Source organism: Carassius auratus, chromosome 43, assembly GCF_003368295.1.
Source record: "Carassius auratus strain Wakin chromosome 43, ASM336829v1, whole genome shotgun sequence".
Classification (NCBI taxonomy): Eukaryota; Metazoa; Chordata; class Actinopteri; order Cypriniformes; family Cyprinidae; genus Carassius; species Carassius auratus.
The window spans coordinates 17286838-17302062 of record NC_039285.1 but is presented as its reverse complement, the minus strand read 5'-3'; the positions used below and the strand labels follow the sequence as shown (position 1 = coordinate 17302062).

General features: G+C 40.3%; 1 protein-coding gene across 2 annotated transcripts in view; it reads left to right on the top strand.

The window, feature by feature from the left end:
• The first annotated feature begins 12992 nt into the window (after positions 1-12992).
• LOC113061814 (spondin-1-like) overlaps positions 12993-15225 on the top strand; it is a 184391-nt gene continuing 182158 nt past the window's right edge. Inside the window, exons 1-2 of one of the 2 annotated variants that reach the window (XM_026231256.1) lie at positions 12993-13463; positions 14530-14636. In XM_026231256.1, coding sequence (XP_026087041.1) covers positions 13226-13463; positions 14530-14636 — 345 coding nt within the window. In that variant the 5' untranslated portion in view covers positions 12993-13225. The remainder of the gene's footprint in view (positions 13464-14529; positions 14637-15225) is intronic. The other variant, XM_026231254.1, reaches the window with a different exon arrangement.

Genomic DNA, 15225 nt, shown 5'->3' with positions numbered 1-15225 from the left:
TTTCCAAACAGAGACAAAACTGATGTAAAAAGACAAACAAAAAATATAAAGATCTGTGATATTGTGAAGACCATGATTAGTATATTCAGGAAAGTAGGAATATTAAATTTTCAAGTTTTGCAATTAAAATTATTTTAATAACTATCTGTTGGTATTATTAGATTAAGTAAATTTCTGTATTTTCAACACTAGTCAAGTACTGAGAGAACTTCAGGCAGGCAGGTTATTTGCAACTGATGATATATCATTTAACTATGCAGCAGAATTATAGAAAGCCAAAGGGTGATGACAACTGGCAAACCATAAAAAAATAATTTGCAAAATATAATTTTGTAATTTTAATTAGCAATAATTATTTATTATTATTATTATTATTATTATTATTATTATTTACACTATTTACAAATGTGTAAAACAAAAATGATAAAAAAGGTTAAATAATAAAGAATTAAAAGAAATGTGGTCAGATATGAATTGTCGTACATGCTATAATGCATAATGCATATGTATATAGAATATAAAGGCACATTCACACCTTTATATTCTCCTTTCACACACACACACACACGCACACGCACACACACACGCACACACACACACACACACACATTTAGTCACACATTTTAACACACATTCTTAAATTTTCCTCTTATATTCATTCATTTTATGGATTTTGCTCTTATGCAAATTTATTCAAAGTAAATATTGATGTTATAAAAATTAAATGCTTGTAAGAAGAAATGCATGTATGTCTGAAGAAAATATGTGTATGTAAGAGAAGAATTTTAAGTGTGAGGGAAATGGTAAAAAAGGTTACATCTTTGACCTCGTCCCTTGAGCGATTTGTTTTTGGGGCTGGTTGCCAGATACACTTACTATTATTTTTTCCACATATGTGATACTTTAGGAAATGTATAAAATAGAAGGCTGCAGGTTAGTGCCAGCAATATTTTTATATCAAGGGTCTCCGAACTTGTTTCTTGAGGTCCGGTGTCCTGCAGGGTTTAACTCCAACTGGCCTTAACACACCTGCCTTGAAGTCTCTAGTTTGCCTAGTTAGACTTTAATTGGCTTTGGGGCGAGTGGGGTGGTGCAGAGAGCTGTGGGAACGGAGCGAGGCCAGTGATTGGAAATGAGCAACACCTGCTCGACCCACCGTTCTCGAGTCCCATGGAGGAGATGGAAGGATATAAAGCAGGAGCGATGACAGTGAAGGACGAGAGAGGACCAGGCCTGGATTTATTTTATGCTTTGGTTTTGTTTGTGTGCAGCAGTAGTCCATAAGGTGCTGCCGCACTGTTTTGTCTTTATTTGCCTCCTTCTTCCCGGTGATTATTAAGTTTTAATATTGTTACAGGAGATTAATCTGTATTCAATTGACTTAACTGCAGAATAGAGTTTGTGACGGATTGATTGGCTCCCCCAAATTATCATTTTCACCCTCTCCCTTAAGTGAAAGTGAAAGTGAAGTGACATTCAGCCAAGTATGGTGACCCATACTCAGAATTTGTGCTCTGCATTTAACCCATCCGAAATGCACACCCACAGAGCAGTGAACACACACACACACACACACACTGTGAGCACACACCCGGAGCAGTGGGCAGCCATTTAAGCTGCGGCGCCCGGGGAGCAGTTGGGGGTTCGATGCCTTGCTCAAGGGCACCTAAGTCGTGGTATTGAAGGTGGAGAGAGAGCTGTTCATGCACTCCCCCCACCCACAATTCCGTCTGGCCCGAGACTAGAACTCACAACCCTTCGATTGGGAGTCCAACCCTCTAACCATTAGGCCACGACTTCCCCACAATCGCCACCCTTCAGTCAGGAGTGGGTGTGTGAGACAGGAGGGTTGCAGAAACAGCCAGGTCTGGTGATGTGTGATCAGGCACACCTGAAGTGAATGGAGCCTCATCAACGGCACTGTTAAAAGCCGAGCATGCCTCTTCTTGAGAGACCGGTATCTTTTACCTGGGTCCAGGGGGGAGCGTAGAAGGACTCCCATGCAGCCAGAGACACGAGCTGTCAGACTTGAGCCCCTTTCACACGCATGTCGGACCTGGCATATTGCTGGAACATTGCCGGGTCGCCTTCTGTGTGAAAGCAAACACGTCCCGGGATTGATTCCGGCATTGAACCCGGGTCAGGGACCTAGTAGCATTGCCGGGTTCAACCCGGGACGAGCACTGTGTGAACAAAAGCCAGATCTAATGCCGTGTAGAAGTGATAACGCGCGATTCTTTTACTGGCTGTTTTGAAGGAAGATCAACGTTCGTGACAAAAAAATATGTGCAAACTGTAATGAAGCAGAGATCAGTTAGTTCCTCACTTTCCGCACTGACGCCGAGATCATTTGCTTGATTCAGTGAAAGTATAACGTGCCTAACGTTTTCGACTCGTACATTACACATCACGCCCTGATGTCACGTGTCATTACGGCATCTTTACGGGTTGTGTGTGAAAGTGTGCACATATCCCGGGTAATCGCTGGCAGTGTGAACGTGCAAAATCTAGCTACCCGGGAACAATTGCCGGAACACTTTACACGTGTATTTGCCGGAATGGCAGTCTGAAAGGGGCTTTGGTGTCTTGAATGGAGCCACACCTGTGACGTGGTAGATGGGCCAGGATGCCAGAACGTTATTCCCCTGAAGCGCCGCGAAAGAAGAGCTGCTGTGATGAAGCCGCCACCTCTTGCAACCTGGACGAGAGAGGGGAGTGCATGCGGCTGCTGTATTCTGCCCCCTAACTGGACCCCTCCTTCCTGAAAACTGCCCTTCTTTCACAATAAGGACACCAGATCCCCTGTTTATTTTAAACATAATTTCTCCTTGGACACTTTATACCTGTTTTTGACATTTTATGTTTCATTTTCTGATCAATTAAAGCCTCTACAACATTACAGCATTAGTCTCAGCTTCAGAAATGAAGCCCGTGGACACACACCTTTAATATGTATTTTACACAGGTAACTCTTTTAGTCAATCAGTTCTACTCAGAATAAGAATTCAAATCAGAAAGAGCTTTATTGTCAAGTGTTTTTACACACACAAGGAATTTATCTTGGTGTCAGGAGCTTCCATTACAGAAAGTACAAACATAGTGCAGACATACATACTATTTAGGGTATTAAAAACACTATTAATAAAGAGAATCAACAATAATTTATAAATAAGAATATAGTAATAAAATATAAAGAAAAATAAAATGTCAGTAAATAGAAATCTGAATGTGCATATGTACTATTTACAGATTAAAGTTTTGATGGGTTATTTACAGTACCGTCCTGAGGTTTGTCATGTGTGTTCAGTTGGAATATGGCCTGAAAAAAAAATTAAAACCTGTTCTTGTCTGGATGTTTTGGTGCAAAGTGCTCTGTAGAGCTGGCCAGAGGGCAACAGTTCAAAGAGGGAGTGTGCTTGGTTTGTGGGGTCCATACTGTTTTTACTAGCCCTTTTCCTCACTCTGGAGATGTAAAGCTCTTGATCTTGAAGGGTAGGCAAGAGGCAGCAATAATCATCTTTTAGCAGTCCTGATTGTCCTGTTGTAGTCTTCTGATATCAGATTTGGTAGCTGAGCCAAACCAAACAGTTAAAAATGAACAGTGAAGTATATTATCATAACCACTGTTTTAAGCATGTTGTTATAACTGCACCAGACCCAGAACCCTCTGGGGTCTAAGGGGGTTTTGGGGGCCTGGAAAAGTTTTTACATGCCCTGACTTCTGTGCTTTTTTTCAGTTGTTTATAAACATATACAGTACATTGCTAAATTCTGAAAACACTGTATTCAGCACAAATTGAGCTTCAGTCATATGTAAATAGCATGTATGTACATGATTGTGTTTTTGAGAAAACCATGTACTATATATACGTGGTTAGTGAAAAACATCTCAGGTTATGTATGTATCTATGGTTCCTCGAGGGAACGAGATGCTGCGTCAAAGCGCTTTGGGAATGCCCTCTGCATAACCACTTTCTGAATCACATGTGTAATCAGCCCAGTGGAAAGGCAAGACGTCATAGGAGAGCCATTAGTGGCTTGCAAATCTTTTTTTTTTTTTTTTTGTTACTCATTTTTTTTTATTTTGAATGTTCTTCAGATCTCCTTTTACAAAAATCACTTGCACACAGAAACAATATCCTTTACAGGGGATCATAACATTCACACATCCTTACATGTATGATCAATTCCACAGAAAAATATGTCCAAAGAAACAAGGAAAAGAGGAAATAAGAAAATTAACAACATTTAAAGTAAACAATTTGAACAAGACAAACATCAACTTTAAACAAAACATGGATTGTATTTAAGTTCCCCTGGCAAATATAGCCAGTTAGTTCTAATGGTCCTCCATCACCGTCTTAATGGTGCCCATCTTTCAATAAAAAGTTCCTTCTGTAATCTCAACGAATATGTAATTTTTTCCGTAGTGTAAATATTTCTCAACATTGTTAGCCATTCAGCTTGATTTGGTGACTCATTTTTAAGCCACTTTATTGTAATTGCTTTCTTTGCTGCTATCAGTAACATCTTTTTCCTACTGTGCATCACAACTGGTTTAATCCCTATTGCTATCAGAGGGTCTCTTATCAGATCAACATTCAATACTTTGTTTATATATGTAAAAATGGATTTCCAGAAGTTATCCAACAAAGGGCATTGCCAAAAAATATGTGAGTGAGTAGCCATTGTGTTACAGACACGCCAGGTTCCACCTCCATTCAATCACAACGCACACCCTCACCTGAGTACTGAGCACTTCCACCTGACCCTCATCAACATCCAACCACCTCTGCACTACAAATACCACACACGCACCCAGTCAGCATCTGGTCTCATTCACAACAAGGTCTTACTTTTATGTTAACTCTAAGGACTAACTCTATCTCTACTTATCTCTCTACAGCGATCTCCAGAAGTTCCCGGCCATCTCCGTGTGTGTGTGGTACACCTCCCTTCTTTGACGTCTTTACCCCTCTTCTACAGATCCATTCATCACAGCCAACCTCCACATCACTTTACCTAGCACTACCCGTCTTTCTGTTATCCTCCGCCTCCTGTGGTATTCTGTAACACATTGTCTCTCCACACCCCCTCCAACACTGACTTGATTGATTTGGATTCATTTTAGCCACAACTTGTGGTGATCTGAAAAATCTAGTTATTTTCCATTGAAATTCCTTCAACAAATTGGCATTCGTGACTTTATGAGCCTGGGTACATACCTCCAACCAAACTTTGTCACTTATTTCGAGCCGTAGCTCCCTAGTCCACTTGTCTTTCACACAAAATGTATTATCTCTTGCCATTGAAGCAGTTATTTTATAAACCTTGGTTATTGGTTTCCTCATATGTTCTCCACCCTGAATTTTTATTAAATACCATTCTTAAAGGGAGGTCTCTATTAATCTGTTCCAGTTTGGGTGTTTTATTATGAAACTCCTTAATTGTAGGTACCTGAAAAAGTATTATCTTGGAAGTTTAAACTTTATTTTCAGTTGTTCAAATGATTTGAAGTTGTTATTACTAAATAATTGGTGTACATGATGAAGTTTAAAAAGTTTCCAGTTTTTGAATCCTGTATCAAGTCTCAATGGAAGAAAATCTCGAAAATAAGTAATTTAACTCAAAACAGAAAAATCGCCTGTTGGCTTAAATATCTGTTGTATTTCCTTCCAAGCTACGCATGTTGTGTTCGACCATTCTCCCAAAAGTTCTCTGGTGGATTTAATCCTATTAAAGGGGATCACTGACAAAGGCATATCAGGACTGTAACTTTTTTCTATATTGAGCCATACTTGTGTCATCTGGTGTCTATCATTGCATGTAACTGTGACGCTAACCAGTGCTTCAAGATGGGTAGTCCTAGACCCCCTTTAGTTTTTGCCAGTTGTAAAACTTTATATCTAACTCTAGGTCTCCTACCCTGCCATATAAATCTTGAGATGATACGATCTAAAAGACTAAAAGTAGATTTAGGCGGAGAGATTGGTAGAGTTTGAAAAAGAAAGAGGAGCCTTGGGAAAACGTTCATCCTAACAGCTTCCACCCTGTCTATTAAAGTAAGGGTAAGTGCATTCTAGCAGTTCACATCGTGCTTAATTTTATCTATTAATTTAATATAGTTACTTTGATATAAACTATGGTCAGGGGGTATATTTATTCCCAAATATCGAATTCCCTCCCTGGGCCATCTAAATGAGAAAGCAGATTTAATCTCTGGGGAAATTAAATTGTTCATGGGGAGTGCTTCTGTCTGAGTCACATTTATTTTGTAACCGGAATGAAAAATCCAAAAGTCTCAGTACATTTCATTAAATTTGGAACAGACTTTGTGGGATCTGAGATACACACAATTACATCGTCTGCATATAGCGACAACCTGTGTTCCTGTACCACTAATACCACTAATATCCGTGCTATCTCGTATTAGCTGTGCAAGGGGCTCTATACTAAGGGCCAAAAGAAGAGGTGAAAGAGGGTCCCCCTGTCTGCAACCCCTCCCCAACAGAATTTTTTGTGAGAAACACCCATTTACCCTTACTGACGCTTTTGGAGATGACCACAACAGTTGGACCCATTTAACAAAGCCAGGGCCTAGAACGTATTTCCTCAAATCACTAAAAAGGAAAGGCCAGGAGACACGGTCGAATGCTTTTTCTGCATCCAAAGCTAATGCCATACATGGCACTGGTTTAGACTTGACATAAGACATAACATTCAGTAGCCAACGAATATTATCAGACAGCTGGTGACCAGTAATAAAGCCTGTCTGGTCTGGGTGCACTAGAGTCGTAATAACTGTTTTAAGTCTTTTTGCCAGTATGGAGGTCAATATTTTGCAGTCCGAATTTTGAAGAGCTATGGGTCTATATGGGTCTATCTGCACTCTGTAGGGTACTTCCCGTCCTTATGAATAACCAAAATTATTGTCTCTTTTCAATTTGGTGGGAATTCCCCCCTTTCAAATGCATAAGCATATGCTTTCTCTAAAATTCCTTGACCCCATGATTGTTTCTACAATTTCTTCTCTCATAATGGGTCGATCTATAGCTTGTGAAGCTTCTTCTGATACCCTTTACAGGTTTATGCTTTATAAGTAGGCATATTTTTTTTCAAATTCTGTATGTGTCTGTATTTAAGTACAGTTTCTTATAAAAAGTGGCAAAAGCTCCCGATATCTCATCTGGCTTATACATAAAGGGCTTGTCTTGGTCGTTATTTTTAATGTTAGGCTCATCTGTTTTTTTTTTAGTTGGAATGCTAATAATTTACTTACTCTACTCCCATGCTCATAATAGCGCTGTTTTAAAAATCTTAAATTTCTCTCAGTATTATTTGTGAGCAAGTCTCCCAAGGCCCTCCTGGCTTCCTTAAGCTGAGTTAGATAATCTGTAGATAATTTACTTTTACAGTATGTCTCTGTTCTAACTGTTTAATTTGTTCTTCAAGTTCTTTATATTTGGCTTCTCCAAGTCTCGCCTTAGCTGATGCTAATTAAATTATCTTTCCCCTCAAAACTACCATAGCCACCTCCCACAAGATCACTGGTGACGTCTCACTCGTGTCATTAAAGTGAATGTATTGGTCCAATTCCGCCTTTATATGATCTTTAAATGCATTATCATTTAGAAGTGAGACATTTAGGCGCCATAGGTTTGGACTATAACCCCTACCCAAATCCCAAATCAAACTAACTGGGGCATGGTCACTTAAGGTTAAGTTATGATTTTTACAATCTAGGACTCTTTAAGACTCATTTTTAGCAACAAAGAAATAATCAATCCTGGAATATGAGGAATGTGGGTTTGAATAGAATGTGTAATCCCGAACTCTTGGGTGTATATTTCTCCATGCATCGATCAGACCCAGATCCTCCTCCATTTGTTTTAGGATCCTACTGGTCCCTGAAAGCGTGGCAAATGATGGTGGGTTTTTATCCATCCTATTTGACAAAATGCAATTAAAATCTCCCCCAATCAAAATGATTCCTTTAGCTTTTTCTATAATCATTTCACTAACTTTCTAAAAAAAATTCTATTGCTTTTATTTGGAGCATAGATATTCAGCATAGAGACATTCACACCACAGATGGACCCATTTACCAAAATAAATCTCCCTTCTTTATCTGTAATTTCTGAGTGTAAACAAAACTTCAGTGAACTGTGCAACAATATTGCAACTCCACGCCTTCTCGCTGAACCTTGAGATGAAAAATACACTTGGCTCGCCCATGACCTTTTAAGTTTCATATGTTCAGAGTCTGATAGGTGGCTTTCTTGTATAAAGGCTATAGTACAGTTATTATGTTTAAGCTCATTGAGAATTCCTTTCCTTTTTATGGGCTTATGTAAGCCCTTAACATTATAGCTAATTACTCTTATACTATCCATTAACGCTTACGTATGCAAACCATTTATCACACATTGCAGTTCTTTTATGTTCTTGGGGCACATTGTTATACATATCCCATGTTGTAAAATAAAACATTAACACTAACACTGTAACTATATACATGATAACATTTTGCATCCAGACTTCCAATTTATTCACCTGTAAACATATCTTCCTTGCAGTAACATTAACAGAACCATATAAAGCACTTGAGTCGGCCGTGCAAAAAAAGTTTTGCAAGGAAGTGATGGTTTATCCAGAACCTCCATAAAGGCGACTCGGCCAGCAGTAAATCTGTGTCCCCTCCGACCATCACAGATGTCCTGCATTTATGTCTCCCACTCTCATCGCCAGAATTTTTTTTTTAATGATAATAAAATAAAAAAAGACAAAATAAAAATAAAATAAAATATCCTTTATCCGCCACTGAAGGGAATTTAGTGCTATTGCCTTTACACCCATGAAGTCATCAAACAAGTTAGAAACCAATGATAAATGCCTATGAAAACAAGTATTAGCTTACCTCCCTAATATAGTCATGCAGCAAGTTATTATTACTGGAGAGCAGGGAGGGAAGCGGGCAGCAGAAAAACGCCATGAAAGAGATGTCACCATAGCTTCATCATGCATCCCCTCCCAGACCATTAATGAACTGATAGATTGCAGTAGGCGTGTTGAAAGTCGAGGAAGCGGGGGCGCTTGTCGGTCCGGTAATGCGGTGAGCTCTCTCCAGTATCACTCGAATATCACATTTTGATTTTTGGTAAACCATTTTTCCATAAAAGTGCATGAATCTGCAACCTCCTCATTCTCTGGTATGCCCACGATTCTCATGTTATTGCGACGGCTTCTGTTTTCCAGATCATCTGCCTTTGTTTCCAAAAACTTCACCTTTCTTTCCAACGTGCTGACTTTTGTCTGCAGGCCGCTAATTGAATCCTCTGTCGAGGATACCCGTTCTTCAGCCTGTGTGATGCACCCGTTGCACTCGTGTATGTTCACCTGAACATCCTTAATAGCCGTTTACACACCACTAATTTCTTTTTTTTTTCTTGGTGTTTAGTCTTAACCCAAACTCTTTCATGTGAGTGAGAACAACATCTCGATGACAAAATGCTACCAGCTCTGAAAGAGCTAAAATCAACTGATCGTCTATGTATTTAAGTATGCGAATGCCCTGGGGTCATAATGGAACCAGAGGAAAGAGGGAAGAACCCGATATTGGTACGCTTTGCCCCCAAAAGCAAACCTCAGGAACTTCCTGTGAGTGAGAAGGATAGAAACATGGAAGTATGCCTCTTTAGATTGATCGTGACAAACCAGTCCTCAGACCTGATGTGAGACAAGACTTGTTTGAGTGTGAGCATCTTGAACTTCAGTCGCATGACTGAGCGGTTTAGCTGATGCAGATCTGAAATTGGACACTACCCTCATCCTTCTTTGGAACAATGAAGTAATGGCTGTAGAGTCCAGACTCTCTTTCCATGTGGAGGGACCAACTCGACGGCCTCCTTCTTCAAGAGAGTAGTTAGAGCCTGATAGGGACCCACTAAAGTGAGGGTAACCCTGTTGAATCGAGGCAGAGGAGAACAGAACTGGATTCTGTAGCCTCCTTCTACAGTATGCAGGGCCTATTGAGACACATTTATCAGTAGCTTCCAAGCTGAAAAAATAGTCTACTAAGGGAATCAGCCTCTCGAGACGGTTACTTCTGGTGTGGCTAGAGCAGCTAGTTCAGTGTCCTGAAGCGGCACACCGGCAGGGGACAGCCGACCCAGCTGCTCTGGGGACCTCAGTCCAGGTGGCAAGCCTCTTAGTACATGCTACGTTTCCAGGTGGTAGCTGAAAGTAGCACTCGCGGGAGACCGCTGCACCAGCAGAGTTGGCAGACCAATCTCCTGAGGGCACTTGGATGAGACGGGCACTGTGTGGTGTGAATCTCTCTTCCCCAGAATGGCCTGCCCTCATTAGTCCTGAGCCACAATGGTCAGGACTTTTTGGTCAAGGACCTCTTAGCCTGGAGTATGTTCCAATGATCTGGCTTAGGCCGGGAAGTCTAAGTAAATTTATGGGTGCTTCTGTTGTGGGAGTGGAGTTGGAATATCTGACTATAGTGTCAGAAAGAGGGATGATGTCTAAGGTACTGGCCATCTTAGAAAACACCTCCTACCTACTCCATGATGTTCTGGATAGACACATACGTATGCTCAGTCACAGACTCATTCAACATAGGTGCTCCACAGAGCGACACAGGAAATCCCTTTCTACCTGTGTCCATCAGACTCTATAATTCCTCGGTACAGTAATGTATCGTGCTGTGTAATATGATATCTTTACTTGTATATTAATTACATTTTACAAGTTTTATTATTATTAATTTTTTTAATTAATTTAATTTTATCAGGAGACCCGGGAGGCCATGGTGGAACTGGAGACACAGGCGGCCATGATGGATCAGGAAACTCAGGAGGCTATGGTGGATCCTACCAAAATCTTCTTGGGGAAATGTAGGAATCTTGATGGGCTTCCAGCTTGGAAGCTACTGGTGGGCGCTCTGGAGGAGCAGACTCTGGAGTGAGCTCTGGGGCTGGAGCCGACACTGAAGCGAGCTCTTGGGCTGAAGCCGACAATGGGTTAAACTTGGGGACAGGATCCCCTCCCTGGGCATACTTAAGGATCTGGAGCCCTCCCCGGGCTAAACGAGGAATCAGGAGCACTCCCTGGTCTTAACTGGGGGTCAGAAGTCCTCCCTGGACTAAGCGGGAAATAAGGAGCCCTCCCTGGGCTAAACGGGGAATCAGGAGCCATCCATGGACTAAATGGGGAATCAGGCGCCCTCCCTGGGCTTAACTCGGGAAGAGGAGCCCATCCCGGGCTTAACTCGGGATCAGGAGTCTTCCTGGGCTGAACTGGGGATCGGGAGCCCTCTGTGGGCTATACTCGGGAAAAGCAGCCCTTCCTCGGCTGAACGGAGGATCGGGAGCACTCAGTGGGCTATACTCGGGAACAGGAGCCCTTCCTAGGCTTTGTTCTGGGGCTGGGCCAACACTGGGCCGACATCCATCTCCTCACCCCTAGTTTCCTCTTCTGGATCGGGAAGAAAAGGCATGGTCAGTGTCAACACTGGAGCAAATTCTGGGGCTTGGGCCACCACTGGAGCAAACTCTGGAAGGTGCTTCCAAGGAGCGGGCACTGGAGTGGGCTCTGGAATGCACTTCGAGGAGCAGACACTGGAGGGCTCTCTAGAATGTGCTTTCGAGGAGCAGGCACTGGACTGAGGTTTGGGAATGGCATGCTTGACACATTAATATTTGTTTGGCTTGCCATATTAATGTTCATTCGGCTTGCCATATCATCCTCCGGCGGGCTAGTGTGGGATTGTCTTCAGGACAACAGTGCAGCTGCCATGCTTCTCTGTTGGGAGGGTGGGTGTTTTGACTTCCGAGCAGCTGGCGATCCTAGGCTGAGGACTGTGGTGGAGCATCGGAGGACAGTTGGAAATTTGGGGTTGGGTAGGCTGTTAGAGTTGTTGGAAAGGTATGTGGAGTTTCTCTGTATGGGGTGAGTTGGGGAGATGTGGCGCATTCCAGCAGATGTTGGATGACATAGCATAGGAAATTTCTTTACTTCCTCAACTTTGAAGAACAGCACAATATTAATGATGCATCTCATTATCCAACCCCAACATGACCAGTACTTTGGCTATTCTCCTCTGACCTCTGGCATCAACAAGGCATTTTTGTCCACAGAACCTAGAAACAAGGTTGTAAACAATAACAGTATTTTACTTTCAACACCTTTTATGCAACCAACACATGTAGTGACAATCATGGGAAATCCCCTTAACAGTTGAAATGATACTATGATAAAGATAGCACTTTTCTCAGCAGACATTTTAATTATGATTATGAGAATAACCACAAATATGAACGCTGTATCAGTCCATCTCTTTCTCATAATACTCTATAATATAGTAAGCATTTTTAACATAAATTAAGCAACTCAGTGTTCCTTTATTATTAGTTCTAAAATGACATTTTGAAATTATAAGCTAATGGAGGCTTATCAAGATTTTTCCTCACTCAAAATGGTTAAAGACAATCCACTCCACTTAGGCATTTCCACATTACCAGTTCCATACTATCATTTGTCCATTGTTCTATAGAAGAAAGTCATACAGATTTTGAATAACATGATGATGATAATTGAATGGATGTTCATTTTTTGAGTGCATTTGTGTCTTTAAGAATCCTTACCAGAAAACAACATTGCTTCCAATAACCAATAACAACCATTTATCGACCCTATCTGGGGTTCACACTACTTAAAACAATATTTTTGCACTATGGTTTGGTGAAATGAAAAAAAAAATAATAATTACACACTTTTTTCCCCATAATAATAATAATAATAATAATAATAATAATAATAATAATAATAATAATAATAATAATAATAATAATAATAAATCAACGAGCAAACATAAATGAATGAATAATCTATAACCTAATTAAAAAGGATGACTTTTTTTTCTTTTCTTTTTTTTTCTGACGATCATCAAATTAACCGGAAACCGGCGGTCTTTGTTTTTAAGTTTGTGTGGCTGAATCCATTCAGTTGACAGTGTGAGACAGCAACACTAAAGCCAGTCCACTCTGAATGAGCCACTCGGTACAGACGGGCGATTCTTCATCTCTCTTTCTCCATTCAGTATAACACGCTGAAGGCGGAGATATCTGCGACTGCTTATGGGAGCCTATTATTACAGCCAAGTTTAGTTTCCACTAGAGTTCAACACTCTAGATACACGGTGGTAAATGCGTATTGGAAAATGAAAGTGAAGCTATCAGAGATGAGGAGAGTCGCGGTCCTGCTTCTGATAACCGGCTGCGTGTGCGCGAGTGTGCCCGAGGAGCCCGCTGACAGAGCGGCTCCATCTGACGGCTATTGCAGCTGGATAACGCGGGCTCAGCCTCACGGAACTGGAGGCAGGAGGGAGGGCTCCAGTGAATTCAGACTGCGAGTGGAAGGAGACCCGGAGCATTATCATCCCGGCAGCACTTACCGAGGTACATGTCACTATTTCAGCTGTTGTCAGGACCACCGGCGCAGATAGAGACACTTCACAGTGCGCTCTTTGGTGATAAGGGCTTTGTCTGAAAAACTAGCAAGCTGCCTACATAGGCAGCATTCTAGTGCATTATTGCCTAAGTGCTAGCGGAAACTGGGGTTTAATGTCATACGGACAAGTTGTCTCATAACGCTTTGAGTCAAAAGTCCAAATATTTGTTCTCTAGCAGTGGTGATGTATTGATTTTAAATGAGAAGAAACTTTTTTTTTGTCGATTTTTGTAATTTTTAATTTTTTTGCAGTTATAATTCTTCAGGTTAAATGTTGCTTAATGCTACCACTTCCTAATTCCCAATTCAAAATCCTTACAATTTAAATATGTTTAATAAGGATAATGCCATACTGTAGCTGGCTGCATTTATGTTAGGTTGTAATATTACAAAACGACTGAATGAATAAACAAACAAAACATTTACAGCTATTCCATTTTCTCCTATACTGAAATTGTTATGAATAGTCAAATTCAAGGTTTATAATATTTATAAGCATTTGTAGTGATTTTATTAACCAATAATCTGTTATGCATTATATTTTTTATATGTTTTATTTAAAATGAGTTACATGACCATTTTACTGGAGGTATTTGAGCATAAAAAATGCTCAACAGTCCCTAAATGCAATTTCGGGAGCGGACAACCTATCTAAATTTAACTGCTGGAGCACATAAGCAGTGCTCACCTTGCTTCGACATCAGCTGTTTTGGCTGTTTCCTTCACCTTCCCAACTCCATGAACAAAAAGTAGGCATCTTGCTATCCACACTTATCTTCCAAGCATTTGCAGCTGTCTTCTTTAGCCTCTCTACTGCAAACAACAAGTCAAATGAGTTTATCCTTAATAACTAGAGATTGTATGGCCAAAACTTATGAAATATTACCAATTCAGTATCAGACACCTGATATCATTGTATGTGTATGTGCTTTATTGATTTTGATGATTGACAAATGAAAGCAACCAGAAAGGTAATATAGGCTAACTGATTATTTTCATTGTGATTATTTCCAGTAACCCTGTACGCATCCAATCCTGCATACTTCAGAGGCTTTACTCTTATCGCTCTGAAGGAAGGGCACAATGGTGAACAAGAGGAGGATTATGCTGGAAATTTCCAGGTGAGAATCTGATCAAACTCATGCACATTAGCAATGCAAATGCATTCTTTGGGAAACATAATTATCTGGGATGTGTAACACCATTTTCCAAAAAGCAAATACAATGCTAAGCCCCCAAAATAAAACTCCACTTATTATCATATAAAGCATAGTTAGACTAGCAAAAGAAATGAGCTTATCAGATTTGTAATGGAGGTTTTGACATATGTGTCTGTGTCCGATCAAACAAAATTTTGGTGCACATTCATTTCATACAATAATAACACTATATGGCCAAGTGTTTGTTCCATGTATAATTCAATTTCATGTTTAATTCAAAAGGAAAGGCTAGTTCACCCCAAAATGTAAATTATGTTATTAATTACTTAACCTCATGTCGTTCCTAACCCATAAAATTTAAATTTTCTTAAAACAAATGAAAATATTTTTAATGAAACCTGAGCTCTCTCTCTCTCTCTCCATCGAAAGTCAATGCAACCAAATAAATTCAAAAAGTTACTAAAAAACATTGTAAACATAATCCTTATGAATCAAGTGTCAAGCAAGTACGTTTATGCTTCAGTTTATATTTGATTAACTCTATACATGT